This window comes from Lynx rufus, unplaced genomic scaffold, assembly GCF_022079265.1.
Source record: "Lynx rufus isolate CCGP_SWC_20201006 ecotype Redwood Valley unplaced genomic scaffold, mLynRuf1.p SCAF_8, whole genome shotgun sequence".
Classification (NCBI taxonomy): Eukaryota; Metazoa; Chordata; class Mammalia; order Carnivora; family Felidae; genus Lynx; species Lynx rufus.
Genome location: NW_025814896.1, coordinates 91,076,254 through 91,100,386, shown reverse-complemented (window position 1 = coordinate 91,100,386; position 24,133 = coordinate 91,076,254). Strand labels below are relative to the sequence as shown.

General features: G+C 41.6%; 1 protein-coding gene across 2 annotated transcripts in view; it reads left to right on the top strand.

The window, feature by feature from the left end:
• M1AP (meiosis 1 associated protein) overlaps window positions 1-24,133 on the top strand; it is a 65,168-nt gene that overhangs the window by 30,047 nt on the left and 10,988 nt on the right. For both annotated transcript variants that reach the window (XM_047068814.1, XM_047068815.1), the window contains exons 4-6: window positions 12,598-12,771; window positions 16,319-16,481; window positions 17,463-17,604. In XM_047068814.1, coding sequence (XP_046924770.1) covers window positions 12,598-12,771; window positions 16,319-16,481; window positions 17,463-17,604 — 479 coding nt within the window. The remainder of the gene's footprint in view (window positions 1-12,597; window positions 12,772-16,318; window positions 16,482-17,462; window positions 17,605-24,133) is intronic.

The following is a 24,133-nucleotide window of genomic DNA, read 5'->3' as shown; positions in this document are numbered from 1 at the left end:
TGTTTGCTTCTGTTGATTGTATTTTCCTTTGAAACTGGGTCACATTTTCTGACTCTTCGTATGCCAAAAACATTTGGGTTGTATTTTGTGAATGTTGTTATAGGGACTCTGGATTCTACTATATAACTCTGAAAAGTAATTGTTTTGGTAGATAATTAACTTTGTTAGATTCAAACTGTAATCTGTCATGGCTTGCAGTAGTCAGGGACTCAGATATCATTTGCATTAACACTAAACTATGAGCTGCTTTCAGTTTGCCCCATACATGTGTAGTGCAAGGGTCAGCAAGATGCCTGGACTGAGTTTTAAACACACAATTTTGGGTTCTCTGGCTCCCTCCTTTCTTGGATTTTTCCTCACTTTCTGGAATCTCTGTTTGCCCCAGGCTCCTTCCCCTGGTAAGGCCAGTGAAAGACAGAGGCCTTTCTATTAAGGTTTTAGCTACTATGCTAAGGTAACACTGAGGTCACCCTCAGGGGAACCCATTCTTTGCTGGTCACTTACTCCCAAGTTTCAATTCCTCTCTGAAATACGCTTTTGTTCAATCTCCACAGCCCTCAGCTGTTAGTTTTTTACTACACACACACACACACACACACACACACACGTGTGCATGCGTGTGAATGTATATATATGTGTATATAAAAATGTGTGTGTATATAATCTATATCTAGAGTTTATAGCTGTTATTTAGAAGAAAATCAGTTTGTAAGGTATTAGAACCCAACCAGTCGGGAAGTCACTATTCACTGTTGATCAGTTTGGTTCTTTCTTTTTACCTCCTCTTCTATCTTCCATTCACTTCAGTAAGCTCAAGTGCTCCATCATTTCTCTCTGTCTTTATGAGACTATAACTTAAAAGAAGGTCATCTGATTAAATCCCAACTCATCTCTCCACCTCCTTTCTCCTTCTCATCCTTTAGCACCTACAGATGCACATACTACCCCAGCTTTACTTGGCAAATGACCTTTCTTATTTCCACCCAGCCTTGGACAATCTGGCCACTTTCCCACCTGAAATTGGCCCCATCATATACCTAGCACTGGAGCATTAGTTAGCATAATACAAGGATTGATTGGGGACAGAAATAGACCCAAGTACAGATGTAAATATAGTATAAGATAAAGGTAGCCTCTCAAACTACAAGAGCAAAAATGGACTTGTTCCAGAAGTGGTGCTGGGGCAACTGGCTAACCATCTAGAAAGTATTCCAAGTGGACCAGGGACCTAAATGTAAAGAATGATATTTAAAGAGTAGTAAAAGGAAACACTGATATATTCCTTTATAATCTTAGAATAGGGAAAGTTTCTCTACCTATGACTCAAAATCCAGGTATAGTATTTTTTTAACTACATAAAAATTAACTGTATAAAAACAAAGATATAGCAAAATAAAAATATGGCATGGCAAAAGCCACCAGAAGCAAAGTCAAAAGACAACTTAAAAACTAGGTCAAAGTATTTGCAATTTGAATCGGGGGGGAGGGGCAGGGTGTAGAGAGGAAGAACTAATATCTCTAATATAAAAAGAACACTTAAAAACTTAGAGGAAAAAAAGACAAAAACCCTACAGAAAAAATGGACAAAAGACATGAGCAGATAATTCAAAAGATATTTCAAAATGGCCCTTAAACATATGAAAATATTTTCAACATCACTCATAGTTAGAAAAATGAAAATTAAGATCACACTGACATACTACTTCCCACCTGTTTAAAAAAAGTATGAGAACACATTCTGTTGGTGAGGCTACCCATCCATACATTGCTGGTAGAATGCACAGTGGCACAACCCTTTTGGAGAGGTATTTGGCAATATCTAACAAAATGATATGTGCATTTACCTTTTGTTTGTTTGCATTTTTTTGTTGCTGTGGATTCATTTATTGAAATTTTTAAAATTTTAGTCTCTTTTTAAGTTTTTATTTAAATTCCAGTTAGTTAACACACAGTGTAATATTAGTTTCAGGTGTACAATTTAATGACTCAACACTTCATACATCATCCGCTGCTCATCACAAGTGCACTCCTTAAACCTCATCACCTATTTAACCCATCCCCCCACCCATCTCCTCTCCAGTAACCATCAGTTTGTTCTCTATAGTTTAGAGTCTGTTTCTTGGTTTGCCTCTCTCTTTTTTTACCCTATGCTTGTTTGTTTTGTTTCTTAAATTACACATATGAGTGAAATCATATGGTATTTGTCTTTCTCTGACTGATTTATTTCACTTAGCATAATACTGTCTAGCTCCATCCACATCATTGCAGATGGCAAGATTTCATTCTTTTTGATGTCTGAGTAATATTCCATTTTATATATATAGCCCATCTTCTTTATCTATTCATCAGTTGATGGACATTTGGACTGTATCCGTAACTTGGCTATTGTAGATAATGATGCTATAAACATCAGGGTGAACATATCCCTTTGAATTAGTATTTTGTATTCTTTGGATAAGTACCTAGTAATACAATTGCTGGATCATAAGGTTTAGTTCTATTTTTAACTTTTTGAGAAACCTCCATTCTGCTTTCCAGAGTGGCTGCACCAGTTTGTATTTATACCAATGGTGCATGAAGATTCCTCTTTCCCCACATCCTCAACAACACCTATTGTTTCCTGTGTTGTTGATTTTAGCCATTCTGACAGGTGTGAGATGATATCTTATTGTACGTTTGATTTGCATGTCCCTGATGATAAGTGATGTCGAGCATCTTTTCATGCGTCTGTTGGCCATGTGTATGTCTTCTTTGGAAAAATGTCTATTCATGTCTTCTGCCCACTGTATAATTGGATTATTCAGTTTTGGGGCATGTGCATTTACTCACCACTCCCATTTCAGAAATACAATACCCTGAAGATGTACACTTCCAATAGCACAAAAATCCATACATATATACAGGATCGCAAAGCTGTCACACAGTCTGTCTAGATATGTTTTATGATTTTTTGGGTCTCTGTGTCTTTTTTTGCATATAAATTTTTTTAATATTTATTTTTTTTTTGAGAGAGAGAGACTGAGACAGAGCACAAGTTGGGGAGGGGCAGAAAGAGAGGGAGACACAGAATCTGAAACAGGCTCCAGGCTCTGACACGGGGCTCGAACTTGTGAGCAGCAAAATCATGACCTAGGCCAAAATCAGACACTTAACCAACTGAGCCACCCAGGCACCCAGATGGATCTCTGTGTCTTTTTAAAACTGTTTCTTCTTCTACCAAGCTCTCCAGTAAGTTTTATATTCTTTCTTGGTTCCTCTTACTTTTGTTTTCATCTCAGAGTAAATCCTTACTTTGGCTCCATTGGGCATTACAGAGACAAAGCTCTTTGGGCTAGTTCTTGGGGCCATGCTAATATATTTAGTGCCTTCCCAGCCCCACATCCTCTTCATTCAAACCTCTTTTTTTAACTATTGTATTTTTTTTTCAATTTGAGAGAGAGAGAGAGTGTGTGAGCAGAGGAGAGGGACTGAGGGAGAAAGAGAGAGAGGTCATGTGGGATCATGACCTGAGCCGATATCAAGAGTCAGATGCTCAACCCACTGAGCCACCCAGGCGCCCCCATTCAAACCTCTTTTTTTTTTTTTAATTTTTTTTTTCAACATTTATTTATTTTTTGGGACAGAGAGAGACAGAGCATGAACGGGGGAGGGGCAGAGAGAGAGGGAGACACAGAATCGGAAACAGGCTCCAGGCTCTGAGCCATCAGCCCAGAGCCCGACGCGGGGCTCGAACTCACAGACCGCGAGATCGTGACCTGGCTGAAGTCAGACGCTTAACCGACTGCGCCACCCAGGCGCCCCCCCATTCAAACCTCTTAAATAACCTGCTTTCCTGTTCTCCCTCACCACAGTGCCTATGAAAACACTTTCTCCTAGTCACCTTTTCAGATTTGCGTTGCAATTTACATTAAAGGCTTTTTTGTTTATAGACTATGTAAATATGTTTGTGCAGGAAAAAAAGACTCTTTATTTATTTTTTTTTTTAATTTTTTTTTTCAACGTTTATTTATTTTTGGGACAGAGAGAGACAGAGCATGAACGGGGGAGGGGCAGAGAGAGAGGGAGACACAGAATTGGAAACAGGCTCCAGGCTCTGAGCCATCAGCCCAGAGCCTGACGCGGGGCTCGAACTCAGGGACCGTGAGATCGTGACCCGGCTGAAGTCGGATGCTTAACCGACTGCGCCACCCAGGCGCCCCAAAAAAAGACTCTTTAAATACTGTCTAAGTCTAGTATTTTCCAAGTTAAACTATGCTTTAGACTTTGGTATCTCAGTCAGGAGCAACCAACCTCTTTTGAATGTGGGTTTTTTTTTTTTTTTTAGTAAAATGAAAATAGAAATATTAAGGCCCATAAATGAAATATGTTTTCTTACAACTTGTATACTTTATTGAAGAGAAAAATGTCACACACTGAAAGAAAGAAAGAAAGTAAGAAAGAAAGAAAGAAAGAAAGAAAGAGAAAAGAAGGAAGGAAGAAAGAAAGAGAAAGAAAGGGTACTGGATTTTAGTGACTAAAATGTTCACATGCAGACAGCTAGAAGGCAGTTTTCTAATCTTTCATACCTTAGGGACGGCTGGGTGGCTCAGTCAGTTAAGCAGCCGACTCTTGATTTCAGCTCAGGTCATGATCTCACAGTCATGATCTCATAGTCTTATGAGATTGAGCCCCGAGTCGGGCTCCGTGCTGAGCGTGGAGTCTTCTTGGGATTCTCTCTCTCTCCCCCTTTGCCGCTGCCCTGCTTGTGTGCACACTGTCTCTCAAAATAAAGAAATAACATTTAATCTTCCATCCCTTATAGTTGCATGATGCCTTAAAGTCTACGGAGTGCTTTCAGGTATCAACATTTTTTTTATATCCAAATGAATGCCAAGCTTAGGTATTACTATCATTCCCACTTTACAGATGGAGAAATTGAGCTTAGAGTGATGAAAGACTAGTCTAAGATCACAAAGTAAGCAACAGGCTGGCCAGAATTAGTTTATCCTGTGCAGTGCAGCATTTATTGAGCTCCTGTTGTATGCCAGACGGGGGGTACCGAGGTGGATAAGGTGCTGAATCTGGTGCTCTCAGGCATACACACACCCTTCACTAACCCAGACCCTCCTTTCCTGCATCTGCAGGATCTCCTCTGGGGTTGGGCTGCCCAGAGCAGGGTGCCTTACACGACTCAAAACAGGATGACTAGCAGGGAATACCATCAGCTCCTTGTAACCAGGGTTGTTCCTGTGGCTCCAGAGGTGTGGGGATTAGGGGTGCAGTGCCCATGGGGCAGTCCCCACCATCAGTCCTAGCCTTCTGCCCCCCTTACAAATACATAAGCCTAAGAAAAAGAGATTCTAAAATCTCCCGGCCAATGTAATTGCTCTGGAAACATTTTCTTTTCCTAATTCGTCTGCTTACTTTGAAATTAGGTTGGGATCTATTTCAGAGCTAGGGAGGCCCGTAGTTCCTGAGTTTATTACTCACAATGTAGAACATCCACCGTAAATCATTTCATGATGATTTTATTCTTTAGTTGAGTCTTTTTTTAGCCCACCTCAGGCTATATCAGCTTGACTGTCTACCATAGAACTTCCTGGGTAGCCAGCTAGGCTGGGAAAGAGGCATGTCCACTTCAGGCTGAGGGGTCTCTGCTTGAGCTCTGCTCCTGGGATTCCCAGATTCCTTTCCTCTCCTTCCACCACCACTCACTACCACCACAGAACAGGAAAGCCTGTATGGGATGGCTGAGCAGAGACATGTGGGCATTCCATGCAAGCTAATAGTTTTGTACACCTGCAGACAAATATTTCTAAAATACTAATTCAACACTTGTTTAGGAGCCAAAGGCTACAAAGAGAAAGAGAAAGGAAAGACGTGCTGGCTGTGCTCTGTCCCAATCTTGCACATTTCCCTAAGCAAAACCTAAGCCTCGCAATAATGGAAAATACCCTTCTTAGAAGCTACTGTAGTGCCTACCTCTTGTTACCTGCGCACGTGCCTCTGGAGTCCTCATCCTTCACCCCAGCAGCTTATCAGCCAGGCCTCACTTCTCCCTTATTCTGCTTTAGCCTTCTTGCTATTCCTCCAATAGCAGGGATAGCAAGACTCACTCTCACTTGGTTGAAGTCTCTGTTCAACTGTCACCTTCTTAGAGAATACTTACCTGTCCAGCCAAACTAAATATTCACACACACACACACACACACACACACACACACACACACCATACCCTTATCATGCTTTATTTTTTTTCATACCGTCTATCATTATCTGTTGTTTTCTGTTTCAATCATTTGTGTGTGGTTTGTTTATTGTTTGTTTGTTCCCACTAGAATATAAGCAATGAAAGCAGAGACTTTGTCTCTTTCATTGTTGACAAAATTAGTGCCCAGATCCTAGAAGGCACTAAATAAATAATTATTGGAATGATGGATTAAATAAATGAAAGGATGAATGAATGAATGTCATCACTGCTTTCCCTGAGAACAGTTCTTGGAAATAAATTCTATCCTCATTATAGTTCTAGTGATGTTTTACCTCTCTTGGAGATTGGAGCCCTGGGAAGATAGTCAGCACTTGGTCAGTCCTGCACTCATTGCCCTGCGGAGTCTGCACTGCCATAGCCATCACTGCCCTGTCACCTCCTGTCAGGGAGCTTCTCCTTTCTCCCAGGGTCCAAGGATCGCCTCCACAAATGAGGCACGTGAGTTCGCAAAGACAAGCCAGACTGCCCCCAACATTGTGAACTGTTGGAGATCATCCTCATGTCATTGTTGATTTAAAGACAGTGGTTGGATGGCTCTGCATAGTTGTTCCTGAGCAAACTTTGTCCACTCTGATTACTTACCCTAGTTATTAACATCCTGTACTACCCCTGTATTCAGAAGGTAGACAGCACTGATTGCAAACAGGCCCAGGGAGGTTAAGAAATCACAATTCTGTAGTTGTTTTTTTTTTATGTTTATTTATTTATTTTTGAGAGAGACAGAGTGAGTGGGGTTAGAGCAGAGAGAGAGGGAGAGAGAATCCCAAGCCGGCTCCATGCTGTCAGCACAGAGCCCAACATGGGGCTCAAACTTATGAACTGTGAGATCATGACCTGAGCCGAAACCAAGAGTTGAATGCTTAACCAACTGAGCCACCCAGTTACCCCCACAATTCCATAGTTTTTTGCAGTGGTTCTTGACCTTTTTGGGGTCACAGCACTGTTGAGAATCTGATATAAGCTAAGGGCCTATCCCTCCTCCACCCTATTAGAATACACCTATACATGTACAGATGGAATTGTATACAATTTCAGGGGGTTTTCAGAACCACTAATGCCTATCCTGCCCAAGGACAAGCCATATGAGGGCCATTTGAAAAGGAACCATTCTGGCCTATAGGCCTGGGGAGGGTCTACAGGACTGAGCTGGAGCACCATTTTCCTGGGCCTCAACTTTAAATATTCTACATCTGTTTGTGTGTTAAAGTGTTACATTCTCCCACCTTAAACACATTTCCATTGTGGAACCCTGTTTTAGGGTTGAATTCTGAGAAGAACTGCTTTAGGCATTACCTAAATTCTCATTATTCTCAATGATTTGGCCTTCTTAGTTTTTCGTATTATTGTGGCCTTTCCAGAAAAGCTTTCAAAGAGCTCAGTAAAGGGTATCACTACATGTGGCCACAGGAGGGCAGGGCAAGTCCAAACACTGACTGTGAATGCTGCCTGCAGCTGGCTGCAATGCACCAGTCCTTCCTCCCTTGTCCTAACCACCCGAACACCCAGAGCCACACTTACTCCTGTAACCTTCCTATTTCATACTCATATTCATATTCAGTGGTACCTGTCTCATTCAGTGCCCAGTGCCCTGCTTGCCAGTCAAGGTGGGAGCTGCTCTTCAACATCTGAGAAGTGAGAAGTCTCTTCCCCATCCCCCAGGTTTAGCACATTTCATTGTTTGTGAGAAACACAGTTCTGCATGTCGGTGTTCTTACCTATGTTAGTGGTGGGGAGAAAATGCCATTTCTTGGACCTGTGCATGCCATTCACACATAATCATCTCACTTCTTCTGCCTCACTATAACTATGAAATGGGTTGTACTTTGTCCAAAGTCACATAGCTAACAACTTTTTTTTTTCAATGTTTATTTATTTTTTTGAGAGACAGACCATGAGCAGGGAAGGGTCAGAGAGAGAGAGTGACACAGAATCTGAAGCAGGCTCCAGGCTATGAGCTGCCAGCACAGAACCCAGTGCAGGGCTTGAACTCACAAGCCACGAGATCATGACCTGAGCCAAAGTCACCGCTTAACCGACTGAGCCACCCAGGTGCCCCCATAGCTAACAACTTTTAAGTCGCAATTCAAACCCTGCTCTTAACATTACATCCCACCACTTTTCATAAACTCACGGAAAGAGAAGAAAACCCTTCAGAAGAAACAAATTAGCAAATGTAATTAGTATTGCCCAAATGGAGCCCGCAGATACCCAAGAGGTGCTGATTAAACCCAAATAAGGGAGAATATAATTAAGGATAACTTCCGGGACAGAGTCAGTTCCCAGTTGAGTTCTGGGGGAGGAGCAAGCCATGGATTGACAGAGTAATAAAAGCACTAAGGAAGGAAGGAAGTCATGTGGTAAGGAGACTAATTTAGTTGAAGCAGAAGAGTTACAGGAAAAAGTAATGAGAGCTGAGGAAGGGGAGCAATTGTTTAACACAGCAGGCATTTGCTAAGCTTCAGCTGTAAGCTAACTACTGTGCTAGGGGTTAGGGAAATGGGCACATAGGATCTCAACAGGTAGGGATGGGGAGGAACCATATGAGCCATCACAGAAGAAGGGAAGGGTGAGGTATGTGAGGAATAATAAGTAGAAGCAAATGGTTTGGGGTAAGTGAGGAGCATCAAGAAAATGACCAAGGAAGGCAGTATGTGCTCTTTAGCAAAGGAGGGAACTGATGAAACCATGTTTTAGAAAAATTAACTGGTAGTAGTACCTAAGAAGTACTTGAAGGGAAGGAATGGAGTTCATAGGACAATTAAGAGGCTACTACTATGATCCAGATGTAAGGAAAGGAATGCCTGAACCAGCGACAGAGAAAATGGAAAAGAAGTTCCCCTCTAGTGTGTTCTGGTTTCCACATTAGTCTTTAGCTTGGACAGTGTGACTGGCCCTGACAAGCTGCTGGCTCCTTTCTAAGCCTGCAAAACTGTGGGCTTAAATATGAAGCTTACATGAGGATTTTTTCAAAGGAAGAAGGTCCGCTCTGCGGCTCTCCCAAGAACCTGTAGTTAAGAAGTTGGAAAAAACTTCAGTAACACTGATGGGGTGTCTGCAGGGAAGGCTGGCATTTTCCTTCATAAAGGTACCATGTTTCAGGCTTCATTCTTCAGCTTTACAAGATCAGAAAGTTGATTTTGTCAGTATCCTCTCAGAGATAGACTTACCTTACCAAGCTCAAGACCAAAGTATAAGCCAGAATATTTTAGACAGAGAACCATAACCACCATAACACCAAGAACAGCAGAGACTTGACAAACACTTCCTTCCACTGGGACAGGTCACTGAGCCAGCATGCCCTCTCCTCCTAGCCATACTTGGATGAGTGCTGCCTGTGCATGCCCCTCTTGCTCTCCTTCTCTGTGCTCCATTTCTGGCCAACCCTCTCCCCTTCTAATAGACACATTCGTTCTTTGGATAAGCCAGTCCCATCCATAGGCTATAGCCAAATCTTGCTCTGGTCAGTAAGCCATTCTCTTTTCCTAAGGTAACTGTTTTTCACTGACCCCACCACTCTGTGTTGATACTATAGTTTAACAATTGAGAAAACTCCTCTATTTTTCTATTTCCAGATGTTTGATGGGAGATAACTTTGCTGTGGTTTCCTTATACTACCATGGTAGGAGCTTCTAATCTTCTGCCTTTTCCCTGAGGAAAAGAAAAGAAACACATTTTTTTTCTGCAAAATTCCACTGTTTGAACTTGAAACCATATTTTCCTCTCCACTCTCTGAGATCCTTTGCTCAATTCCATTTCTTTAGTTCTGTATGTGCCTTCTTATGCTTCAATAATGATTTTGCCTCACTGAAGTTCTGGATTCAGTTCTTTGCATACTTGTTACTCAAATTGAAGTCCAGGCCTCAAGCTCAGAAAAATCAAATTACTTCTTGTGTTGCCTGTGACAAAATAAAATTCACATTGTTTGGTTTTTTTTTAGTTTTTAATGTTTATTTATATTTTAGAGAGAGAGAGACAGAGAGTGTGTGTAAGTGGTGGAGTAGCAGAGAGAGAGGGAGACACAGAATCTGAAGCAGGCTCTGGGCTCTGAGCTGTCAGCACAGAGCCCGACGTGGGGCTCAAACTCACAAACTGTGAGATCATGACTTGAGCTGAAGTCGGATGCTTAACCGACTGAGCCACCCAGGCGCCCCTATAAAATTCACATTATTAAAAAGATAGTTTCCCTTTACTCACGAGGAATATTTCTTAGGCAGTGACTTCATATTTATCACTGTAGTACCTAAACCGTTATGTGACAGATGACAGTGTGAAGAGGAATGGTCAAGAATAATGTAGTTTTTTTATGTTTTCACTCTTATGTGGATCCTGAGAAACTTAACAGGAACCCATGGATGAGAGGAAGGAAAAAAAAAAAAAGAGAGAGAGGTTAGAGTGGGAGAGAGCCAAAACATAAGAGACTCTTAAAAAATGAGAACAAACTGAGGGCTGATGGGGGGTGGGAGGGAGGGGAGGGTGGGTGATGGGTATTGAAGAGGGCATCTTTTGGGATGAGCACTGGGTGTTGTATGAAACCAATTTGACAATAAATTTCATATATTTTAAAAAAATAATGTAGTTTTATAAGTTCCTTAAAGGAAAAGAGTATCATAATATTTGTACTCAGCACAATATTTCATCTTCTACGTAGTACATAACAAAAATTACTGCTTGATGGAATGAATGAAATACTTAGCCAGTGAATCCTCAGAACTATTATGGAAGATGGCAGAGTTTTAATCATGCTAGTCAAAGAGAAATGCATTTGGAATCCCTTTTCAGCCACAGCATAAGTCGTTAAGTATGACATGAAGTCATCTGAGTCTCCCCACACCTCCCCATGTGGTACCAACACGCTGGACTGAAGCCCTTTGTTCCCTGTGGAGTCTGCCACCTCTGCCTCGTCCTCAGGAATGTCGTTCTAGAAATAAACCAGCCTTCTCCCTGGGGTCTATGAGTCATACACAGAAGTTAATTCATCAATTTTCTTAGGCTCTTTGTAAAAGTATTTCAGAGAGTCCCTCATGGTGAGGCGAAAAAAATCAGGTTTCTTTTCAGTTTCTTTCCAGCTCTTGCCTCATTTCCTCTCTCTGTGCTTCCTCTACCACCTTATATTTGGCTTTTACTGACAACCTTTACCTGCAGACCCAGACCCCAGTTCCTGAGCTAGTGTTGCCTGAAGCAGGAAGTAGACCAGCAAAGCCTCACCACCCCACATCCCTAGCTCCTTTCACTCAGATTTGAAATCAAATCATACTCTACCAGACCATTCCTGTCTTCCTGGCCGCTAGTCACACTTGTGAGTTACAGCGTGCCAATGACAGACTTGTATAATCGTGTCAGAGGGGAAGCCCGGGAGTACATCATTTTTTTTCCTTTACTTTTTTTAAAAATTTGCTTTTTATAGAAGAAGCAATAACTGAATACATTTTTACTGTGAAACAAGAGCTGAAGAAGCTGGAGTCCCCTGGGGTTTTTTTTTTAATTTTTTTAATGTTTATCTATTTTTGAGAGAGAGAGAGGCAGAACACAGGTGGGGGAGGCGCGGGGTGGGGGGGAGACACAGAATCCAAAGCGGGCTCCAGGTTCAGAGCTGTCAGCACAGAGCCCAACCCAGGGCTTGAACTCACAGACTGTGAGATCATGGCCTGAGCTGAAGTTGGATGCTTAATTGACTGAGCCACCCAGGTGCCCTCTGAAGTTCCCCCCTTGTTAACTGAGTATTTAACTTGCATTGCTGATTATTTTTTTGGCTGTTTTTGTATTCCAGAATGTTTTCTAAATACAATGAAATTCAAACAGTATAGAAGTTTGAATGATACAAAGGAAACGTATTTCAGAACTCTGCCCTGTTTCCACTCCTGTTCACCATTAACAATTTGATGGTAGCCTTCCAGACCTTTGTAAAAGGCATTTACATTCATACGTATGTACTTAATCCAATGATTTTATTTTTATATCAGTGGGTTCATACTACACATCTGTTCTACAACTTTCTTTATTCACTTACTGTCTCTTAGCTTTCCATGTCAGTACATTTAACTTTATTTTGCTTGTTAACGGCTGTATAATACTCCAAAGGTTGAGTGTGCCATAAGTTATTTAAACATTCCCCTATTGATGGGTATTTGAATTGCTTCCTGTTTAAAGGCTTTCATTAATTGTTACTACAACAACGCTGACTGAACGTCTTTGCATATGTGTCTGTGTATAGTAAGAATGGCTCTAAGCTAGATATCCAAAGGTAGAATTGGCGTGTTAAAAGATGGGTACATTTAAAATTTTGCATTTTTCAAGCTTTACAATTAAATAATTAAATACTTTACCCATTAATCCCCTTTCTTCTGCAGAGAGTTCTGTCCTGGGAACTGACATTGACCTTCAGACCATAGACAATGATGTTGTCAGCATGGAGATTTTCTTCAAAGCCTGGCTACATAACAGTGGAACAGACCAAGAACATATCCATCTTCTTCTTCCTTCACGGTGTTTCAGCAACATTTCCAGATCCGGAGATGATTCAAGTACACAGCCCCAAAAGACATATTATATAGGCTATAATTATCTTAGTCTCAGATTAAGACTAGATTTGTGAGTCATCAGAATACGAGTAGTTGAGGTTTAGGGCTGTTCAGTGTAAGCACAAAGAATAAGAAAAGAACTTCTAAAAAGTGACCACAGTTAGAAAACTGAACCTAATTAAGCCTAGATAGCAAGGGCCAGTTATTTAGGAGCAAAGAATTAGACACCTCAATAATAGGGCAGCACCTAAACTATACAAAAGCACAATGAATCATATATTTTTCTCAGGTTTTTCATTTTGAATTGTGGTAGATATTACTGACATAATAATTTGAGGCATGCTGGTACCTCAACAATATCAACAAGGCCTATGAGAAGGTAGAGAACCAAGTTTTTCTTCTTTTTTTTTTTAAGTTTATTTATTTATTTTGAGAGAGTGCATGTGCGTGAGTTGGGGAGGGGCAGAGAGAGAGGGGGAGAGAGAGAGAATCCCAAACAGGCTCTGCCCTGTCAGCACAAAGCCTGACTCAGGCCTGATCCCACGAACCATGACATCATGACCTGAGCCAACCAAAATCAAGATTCCAGTGCTTAACCAACTGAGCCACCCAGGCGCCCCGGTAAAAAACCAAGATTAAGCCAAAATTAAATAGAGGTGTGCTAGATAAAGACACCTAATTGAGGTAAACTAAAGCAACTACAGAGGCAGGCCCCACAGAGGACAGCTAGTAGCCCAACTAGTAGAGGTGGGAGTTCTTTGAGAAAAATGGGTACAGCCTCCCACCCACAAAGGGGAAGACACATAGTGGTCCTTTCTTTCTGAGGATAGCCATCAGATCTTTACCCTCCCACCCCCATTTCATCCCAGAGCCTAGAATGCCTTTGATGACTTACCTTGATTTCAGTCTGTCTTTCCTTGGTGTATAAATCTTCTTCCCTGGACCTCCTTTCCACCCCTTATGTCCAAAGCTGGTGGTGCCAATTCCTCCCTGTCCCATCTTCTGGAATCCACTTTGTATATATTTTTCCCCAAACACTATATTACCTCCTCTCCTCCTGCATTATCCCATTTCATCTTCACCAACCACCACAAAGCAGGTACTATTACCATATGTCATTGAATCTAAGATGCTATCAGCTATGAGATACACCATTACTTTATGTACCACTAAGAAAGAAAAACTGTCAATTAAACATGACATAAATGCTTTCTTGTCACTTAGAAATATTATTTTATCCTTACTGTGAAGTTAGGGTAGTAAATATTAAGAATACGTACCTGGCCAATGGCAACTGTAAGAAACACATAACCTACACACTGGTATTTTTAAAAAGTCCCTCATGTGATTCTTACTGAGAATTACTGGAACTGTAGTCTCAACAGTTCAGAAGCTTGGAAGACTGTCAGCCCAGAGAACATTCATCAAACCCAGGTCTGTCTGCTTGTAGAACCAGGACCCTCACCTACTACACAACCCACCTCATGCTGGGCAGTTCTGAACAAAGATGCTGCCTCATGCTGGCACTTCTTTCATTAGGCGAGCTGGGGCCCTCCAAGGCCAGGAACTCCTGCATCCAGCCTTTCTTCAACTGTTGCACAGCACTTGCCCATGGTATTGTTGAGAGTTTCTCTACCTTTCCCCTCCCTCTTTCCATGGCTTTTGACACCTGGGTCAAAGCCAGAGTGTTTATCTCCATCTGCAGTCATTTTTTGGAAATGTGCAGGTCTTCAGGGTGCATGGCGGAACTTAGATCCAGACTCCGTAGCTCTTCTGCTGGAGAGGCCCAGCCTGGAACCCAGATGCCCAGGCACAATTGGAATGAGGTCTGGGAAAAGTAGGCCCCCTCCAGGGTGGGTGTGACCAACCTGAGAGTTTATACAACCACAGTAAAGACCATAGTGTGGTTATCCATTATTTAAAAAACTGGTGCATTACCACACTGGATTTTTGGAAATGTGGCACACCATAAAAATGAAACAAAACAATACACACCCTGAGCTCTTCTCCTCTAGAATCTTCTGAGGACTGTTCCTTAGATGTTCACTTGGACTCCTTACCAGGTTTTTCGTCCACTCTACCTGCTTCTGTAGCTGGCCAGGGCCTCTCACACCTGCTCTCCAGGTGCTTCTCTCAGAGGCCTTCTGACAGAGTGCACAGTCAGCTTCACATGAGTGTCTTTTCTCCTTTCATGGGTTTCAGAGTCTGCCACCTCTGCATCTGGGTTCTGGGTGATGAGAAGCACACCTAATTCTAGACTCTAGTCCTGCTAAGACAGCTTTCCCAGCTTTGGAACACTGTTGAGACTACAGTTCCAATAATTCTCAGTAAGAATCACATGAGGGACTTTTTAAAAATACGGGCATCTGGGTTCCATCTCCAAAGATCTCAATTTCACTAGTGTGAGGTAGGGCCCAGACATCAGTATCTTTTAAAAGTTCCTTAATAAAAAGGTGATTCTTATCACAACCGGAGTTGAGAATCTTAGCCAGATGAACACAGCTCTCCAGTCCTAAAGCCCAAAGACCTAACAATGGAGATGTCAGGCACAGAGGAAATGAGGGGAGTCGTAGGCCAAGTCCCTCCTGCTGACTTCCTGGGCTCTGAGACATACCAGGCCAAGACCGTCTTACCCAGAATTAATGTCTACATCTGACTGCTGGGCCCAGGAGGGCCAGCTGAATCTGACATCTATTCTGCCATCGTATTTCTTTTTCTGCATTATTTATACTTTCATTTTTACCTCATGTTTGTTAACAGTATTCAAACCTGGTATACATTTCATTGAAAAACTGTAATATCAAGGATTCGAGCCTAGTGCAACAGAACATGTACACTGTGGCATGTGAATGTACCTGCCAGAGCAGAACCTTACTACAGAAGAGCGTAATACCTTGATGAATAATTTATACCTAGATGAAGCCCCCTCAGAACTGTTGTCTGTTGCCACAGTGATGCTCTAAAAGGTTCTATGCTTGGGTTTCTTTGGGGAATTAAAAAATAAACTATTTCAGGGACTTATTCCTCCCCCTTCCCTGAATGTCCCTAGAAAGGCCCACAGAGAAATAGCAGCTGTCAGCTGACTCTCTGACTTCTGCTTTCCTGCTCTTCCTTCATCTGACCTATGGTCTTGCCAAAGCTTAGCCACAGGGAAGCAGCAGAGGCAAGATTTCCATCTGTGATTGCAGAGGGTGTCTGCATATCGTAGTATTAGCTGCCTCCTCCACAGAGGGCACATGCTCCTCTCAGACTGGATCACAAGCCAGGTCTCTCACTATGAGGCAACTGCTCAGCCAACCCAGAAGTAAAATAAGCAAAAATCATATCAGACCCAGAAAATAAGTTAACTATTGTATTGAGCAACACTGCAGGTCCAAACCTGCTCTGCCTTTCCAAACCAGTCATACTTTCCCCTTTCCACTCCCCTGCCTCCTCCCAAGCTTTGCTTGCCTGGTGGATGTGGAATGGGTAGCAGATGTTGTCTCTTAATCACATACCCTGAGGTAGCTTGTGACAAACAATCCCTCCCCCGATGCCATTTTTATTGTAGTGTGCCTGAAATGTGATCTCCAAGAGCGACTTCTCAGCCCGTCCCTGCTCCCTGGCACAGCTGATGGCTCCTTGAGAATGGATGACCCCAAAGGAGACTTCAGCACACTTTACCAGATGGCCTCCCAGTCATCGGCCTCTTGTTACAAGCTCCGGGTGATCAAGTATGGGACAAGGGAACTTCCCCAATCCATGCAAATGCTTATTTATTCTCACTGGTTCCAACTAGGAAGTCCAGAGATAGAGGGCATCTCCAAGTGTCCCACAGGTGGGAGTCAGTTCCAAAGCAGCAAGTACAGGTATGAGAGTGAAAGAGCAAGGTCAGGTTTCTCAGTATGTGGAGACAAATGGACAGATGGTGGAAGATGTGCCTCAGTAGGACATTGTAAAGGCTGGATGAGGATTGGAAATCCAGAAAGTCTCTGAACGTGGAGAAAAACAAGATCAGCAGTGTTTACCCATTTAGCAACTGTTTGTTGAATACCTTACTGTGTTTAGGCATCAGGACAGAGATCTGACCTCCAAGGAACAAAGGGTAGATAGGATCAACCCCTGCCTTGCCACTTCTCCAAGTACTAGAATTCCTCCCAGGGGAGCCAATTCTCAGGGAGAATTAACAATGATGGCAAAGACCACTTTTTCTGCTTCCTGGTTCCTATCACAATGCCTGTGCACAAGTATCTGAGTAAGCTTATCCATGGGTTTGTGACCATAGATGCTGCTGGGGAACTTTCTTAAATTTATTCTCTTCTTAAATGCATCCTCTGTCAGTACCTTGCTACAAGAAAGCCAGAACTGGGATACAGATGGTTAGCATACTGTTGAGTTACAGGGTTATTGTAGCAGGGGTGTTCTGGGAGTGACCCCAGAGAAGTCACTTGGAATGGAATGAGCTCAGGAGAAGTAACATCCGTCAGTCTACAGCCCTCATGATGGTTGCTTCACTCATTGATTAACAGGCTTTGAGATTCTACTATGTGCCAGATACCTTGCTAGGTGCTGGCCATGCTAAGGTGAATAATTCACAGGCCCTAACCCAAAGGATTTCACAACAGAGTCTTAGACATAAGCTGAGTTTAAGCTGATCTGGGGTCAAGGTTCTAGATATTGCTGAGGAGACTTTCACTGCCATTGTCTCTTGCCAGGGCTCTAAATTCCAGTGGGATCTGCGAGTCATTGACATATGGACTGCCCTTCATCCTCAGACCCACAAGCTGTTGGCAGCTGGACTGGGATGAGCTAGAGACAAATCAGCAGCATTTCCATGCTTTGTGTCACAGCCTGCTGGTGAGTATCCATATCCCCAGGTGAGGAAGAAAAAGAGTTAAAGCACCAGCCATAGAAAAGTAGCTAACTTAATCCTGACCTGATCCCAAACCTGTCCCAGTTCTCAAGAGGACAGGAAAAAACTAGAAATACTCTGAAATGTGGATTAAATAGGACTTGCCTTTTTTGTTTCATGATCTAGAGAATACTTCCTGAACTCAGTTACATGACACTAAACTCAAAAATCCCTAATTTTGTACATTTAAATGGAAACAGGGCATTTTCCATATAATTAACTATGGTTTTTTTGTTTGTTTTTTTTAATTTTTTTTTAACGTTTATTTATCTTTGAGACAGAGAGAGACAGAGCATGAACGGGGGAGGGTCAGAGAGAGGGAGACACAGAATCTGAAACAGGCTCCAGGCTCTGAGCTGTCAGCACAGAGCCCGACGTGGGGCTCAAACTCAGCGGACCACGAAATCATGACCTGAGCCGAAGTCGGCCGCTTAACCGAATGAGCCACCCAGGCGCCCCTAATTAACTATGTTTTAACACTATTCTCTTTCTAACACCAGTCGGGAAATTATGGTTTATTTAAATGAATAACCCCTAGGCTGTGCCAGACATTTTGCTAAACTCTAGATACTCAATCGTAACATGATAGGCATTATCCATGGCCTCAAGAAACTTACTCTATAATAAAAGAGATAGAATTATATATATAATTATAATTTAGAAGTTAGGGGCACCTAGGTGGCTCAGTCAAATAAGCATCCAATTATTGATTTCTGCTCAGGTCATGATCTCATACTTCATGAGATCAAGGCCTGCATGGGGATATGTGCTGACACACAGAGCCTGCTTGGGACTCTCTCACTTTCCCCTGCCCCTTCCCTGTTCGTGCTCTCTCTCTTTCTCTCTCAAAATAAATAAACATTTAAAAAATAATTTAGAAGAGCTTTATATAAGTTACATACATATAAAAGTGTAATTACAGTAAAACCTTGGATTGCGAGTAACTTGTTCTGCGGGTATTCCACAAGATGAGCAAACATTTCTAGTAAATTTTAACTTGATAAACAAGTGATGTTTTGCAGTATGAGTAGTATGTGATGCCAAATGTCACATGATCGCAACTAAGACAATGGTTCTTGAAGTTCGCTTTGATATACAAGTGCTTTGGATTAGAAGCATGTTTCCAGAATGAATTATGCTTGCAAAACAAGTTTTTACTGTGTATATATGTATAAATACTTAATTGTGAGAAGTTTGTGAAGCAAAAGAAGAGGCTGCTGCAAGAAAGCCTCTCTGTGAAAGTGACATTTAAACTGAGACCTGGCAGTTTATGGGGTGGGAATTAGACAGGTGAAGGGCAGCAAGAAGAACATGCTTGGGAAAGGCATGTGCAAAGACCCAAAGGCTGAAGAGAACTGAGAGAAGAATCAAGAATGGAAAGACCACTGTGACTGAAACAAAGAAAGCAAGGGAGAGAGAGCCAAAAGGCGGGGCTGGAGAAGTGAGCAGCGGTCAAATCAAGCAAAGTTTTGTAGGTCAAATTATAAGGACCTTGGACTTTAAGTACAGAAAGAAATCATAAGAAATTATTTGAGTTTTGAAAAAGATTACTTGCCAAACATTGGAAATGAACTGGCAGAAGCGAGAATGGGAACAAGAAAATGAGGTGGGAGGGCACTGCTGTAGTCTAGGCTTAGACTAGAATGTTGGAAGCAAGATGGGAAAAGTAAACCAATTAAAGAAATATTTTAGGGACAGAGTCAGAACTTAGGGAAGGATTGGATGTAGGGAGTGAGGAAGAGGAAGGTATCACATAACTGCTTGGTTTCTGACTTGAATAACTAAGTGGATGCCCGATCCCTGAAATGGAAAAAAATAAAATAAAAGAGCACACACATGAAACACTTAGAAAGCAAAATAAAACAACTGCAAATATAATCGAGGACAAGCCTAACTATGAGTGGAAATAGAGCAATGGTTTGACCTAGTAGCGTATGGGTGATCAGGCCAGCATAGCAATGTGTCTCTTTCACTATCAGAAGCAGGTTTCTTTTTTCCTGTTTCAAAGCCCACACTCCCTTTTAGATCCGCCCACAGAGTTCCTGTTTCCTATCTGAAGAACACCCATCCCCTGTCTTTGCAGAGCAGAAACAACAGATATGTCCTGACTATCAGAGCCCAACAGCTCGGTTGACCATTTTACTCCACCCCATTCCTCAGGATCTCAATGATGCTACATCACTGGGGAGGAATTTCCCTCAAGTGGCTTCCCTACATTCTTACAGTGTGTGATCTTTCAAACAGACATTTGCATTTTAATATACTGCTAGAAGGAGTGTAAATTTTCTGGAAAGTGATAGCTACTTCAAAACTTTAATTCTATTGCTGAGAGTGTATGTAGCACAGGAAAACAATCAGAAAAGGGAACAAAGATATATATACCAGCATGCTTATCTCAGTGTTATTTACAATGGTAAAGAATTGGAAACAACCTAGATGTCCTAAAAAGAGGAAAGGTTAAATCGAAACAAGGGAAAGGTTATGGGAACAATAATTCAGCCAAACAATGAAATATTATGTAGCCATTAAAAATGAGAATGGGGAAGAGTATTTTATCCCATCCTGGCTTACCTATATAAATCAGACTCTTCCTGCCTCTGAATTCGGTGTTTGGGCATCTAATATTTATTTATTTATTTATTCAACAAATATTTCTTGAGCAGTATATACCAAGTACCATTCTAGGAGCCAAAGAGACCTCTTTATCACTCGTCTATCATGGAAATGCACAAGTATGTGTTGACCCATCACTAACAGATACCCATATTTTGGGGCACCTACTAAGTGCTAGTCACTTAACCAAGTGCTTTGCATACTTTACCTCATTTAATCCTCACAATAATTCTCTGAGATAAGGATTGTTTTCCCTGTTTTTACCCATGTAAAAAGACTGAAGTCTAAAGAGATGAAGTTACTTACCAAAACGTGATCACATAGCTACCAAAGTGGCCAAGTCAGAATTTGAAACTAGTTCTTGACTACAAAGCCATGCTTTTAACTTCCTTGCTAAATTCCCTACTCTGGATGTAGCCAGATAAACACAGCATGCAACAGTGAGGCTGACTCTACCCTCAGCTAACACCCCATGCTTCTCAACTTAAATTCACTTAAAGTGACCAGTTACTTGTACTAGCTCCTCACCCATCTTGTGTTACTGTTCTCTCTACCATCTGTTTGTTCCACCCCACCAGATTAAAGAACACTCTCCTTTTCTGGAAAAGACAGAAGCAAAACAGTGTTTGAATGACTCTTCCTTCTTGCTTTTCACATGACATCTCCAAGCAGCAAAAATCCTGAAAGGCAGTGTGTTATAGAGGGGAGAATTCTCCACACGCCTCTTCTGATTCATTCAACAACAAATCTTTTCCCAGGACCTACTATGTGACAAGACCTTACTTAGAGCTTGAACCTCTCTGACCCTGTATTTACGAGCTCTCAGCACTTCTCTAACTCCTTGGTTTTCTGGTGTTTCTTAGACCTTTTTCATAGGTTCTTTTAAAATCTGATGTCCTCAGCTCCCCATGTAAGTCTTGCCTTCTGTTTCTCACTGCAACATTTCCCCTCCAGCTAGCTTCTCATTCTGACTTTTGTCTTTCTGTTAATAGCAGTGCCACCGCTGTCTGTTCACCCAGGCTTGAAACCTCAGTCCCCTCCAGCCTTCTCACCCTTTACACCCACTTCATCACTAAGTCGAATCAATGTTCTTCTCATCAGGTGAGTTGCAACTGTCCTTGCCTTGGTGTTCCCACTGCTTGTTCTCACCAGGACTTCTTCAGTAAACTCCTAACTAGCTTCCCTACCTCCAATCTCTCCCTCTTGTAATTTTCTCTGTATGTTAAACCAGATTAATCTTCTTGAAGCACTCTCCTGACTATCACATGTTTTTCAGTGGTGCCAATACCCAGCAACTTGTCTATTCTATCCTGATAGCATCTCTTCATGTATTTTGTCCTCTCATTTTTATCATCACTATCCTAGTTTGAAGGCTGTTTACCTCTTTCCTTTAATATTGCAATAATCTCTTGTCTCAATCCATTTAGTGTTCCCCTTGCCAGTTCATTTTATACACTGCCACCAGATTAATCTTCTTGCAACATAGCACTGACCCTGCCACTCTTCAGCTTAAAGATAGTTTGTGGCTTACTATTGATTATACTTTAAAGTCCATATTCCTTAGCCAAGTATTCAGACTCCAGTCCATCTCTGAGCATTCCCTATCGTGCACCAGACAGTCCAACCAAATTACTATACAAACTTTAAATTGCTCCACCTTTGAACCTTTATTCAAATTGTCCCTTCTTTGTCCATCAACTGATGAATGGATAAAGAAATTGTGGTTTATATACACAATGGAATACTACGTGGCAATGAGAAAAAATGAAATATGGCCTTTTGTAGCAACGTGGATGGAACTGGAGAGTGTAATGCTAAGTGAAATAAGCCATACAGAGAAAGACAGATACCATATGGTTTCACTCTTATGTGGATCCTGAGAAACTTAACAGGAACCCATGGGGGAGGGGAAGGAAAAAAAAAAAAAGAGGTTAGAGTGGGAGAGAGCCAAAGCATAAGAGACTGTTAAAAACTGAGAACAAACTGAGGGTTGATGGGGGGTGGGAGGGAGGGGAGGGTGGGTGATGGGTATTGAGGAGGGCACCTTTTGGGATGAGCACTGGGTGTTGTATGGAAACCAATTTGTCAATAAATTTCATACATATAAAAATAAATAAATAAATAAATAAATAAATAAATAAATAAATAAATAAATAAAAAACAAATTGTCCCTTCTCCTCTTGCCATATGCTCAAACCCTACCCCATCCTGAAAGACTCAGCTCAAATGGTGTTTCTGCAATGAGGCCTTTCTGGATCTCTCTATTTTTCAAAAGACCTTTGTGTGCTGTATTTCCTTTTTTTAGGGAAAGCATGTTTCTGTTAGCTTTGCAAATACATGATCTAATGATTTGGATTAAAGTTTGTGATATAAGTCTGACTACCCAAACTCCAGGATAACATGGTTGCCTTTTCCTGTCATTCCTACCACTTTCCCATTTTATGAACTAATTTCTCAGCCTTAGTCAAATTTTAGGTTCAGAGTGGAAATTCTCCCTTTGTTACGTCTCTTTCTGGGGAGTTGAGGCAAGGCAGTTTTCTAATCTATTGTAGTAAAATTTAGTTTGTATTGTCCCATGAAAAGCATGGACTTTGGAATCAGATGGCCCTAGGTTCCTAACAGCTTCATTATTTCCCAACTGAGTGAATTCAGGTGATATACTTAACCTCTCTAAGTATCAGTACATTCATTTATTTGAAACCCTAACAAATCTAGTTGGCCCCATTTGGTTTAGCCTCTGTATAAACAGTATACAAAGAAGCACTATCCAGAGGCCAAAAAGTAATTTTAGAATTCATTTGTGCTTTCAAAGAACACCAAAGAGGAAATAGTTCATAACCCACAATGACATTTCTCAAATCTTCATCCTCCACTCCTCAATTATATCTAACCAGGAGTTATTCCAAAAGCCTTTCACTCACACACACACACACACACACACACACACTTTACAAAAAACTAAAACTCTGTCTACATCACCAGTCCCTGTTCCTCTACCTTCTTCCTCTCTCTCTCAGCTATATACGTATTCTGTAGATTGGCTTACCCCTCTGGCATACTCCACCTCCTCCTCAGGTCCTGTCTCTGTCTTCTTATTTTTTAAAAAGATTTTATTTTTAAGTAATCTCTACACATCCAATGTGAGGCTTGAACTCACAACCCCGAGATCAAGAGTCATATGCTTCACTGACTGAGCCAGCCAAGCACCCCTCTTTCTTCCCATTGAAAATATCCAGGGATAGAATTCACAAGGCTTCTCCTTTCATGAGTAGAAGTAGAGTGGGGGAGGACGAAAAAAGGGAGAAGGTGCATGACAGACACACATTAGTAAATCTTGTCCCTGTCACATGTTAAATAGAAACAACAAAACATATCTCATGTAGTTTTTAAGGTGACTGAATAATATTGCATGTTTAAATGTCTGGCAAATGATTTGCACATGGTGGTTGCTTAGTAGTTCTATGATATACATTTGTGTCTCTTTTTTTAATAGTGTCTAATTCTCTGCAGATAGTCTCCATTTTTTCACCTATTTTCTTGAATATACTAATCATAGTTATTTTAGAGTTCTTGTATGCTGACCCCAATGCCTGGATCATCCATTTGTTTCAACTCTTTATTTTCTTTTGGTTTTTGGACATGTGGTTCTGTCTTTTGGTACAGCCAGTAATATTCTAATGAAAGATGCTCAATGTGTCTAAATAAGTTGCAGAGGCTCCAGTTGGCATTCCTATAGAGAGGGTCCATCCTGACCTGCACTAGGCAGATAGGGTGGTGACAGAACATCCTATTCTACTCAGGAGCTGTACTGAGTCCAGGCTTGACTGCTGTCCTGCTAAGGCTCAGTCTACCCTGGCTTGC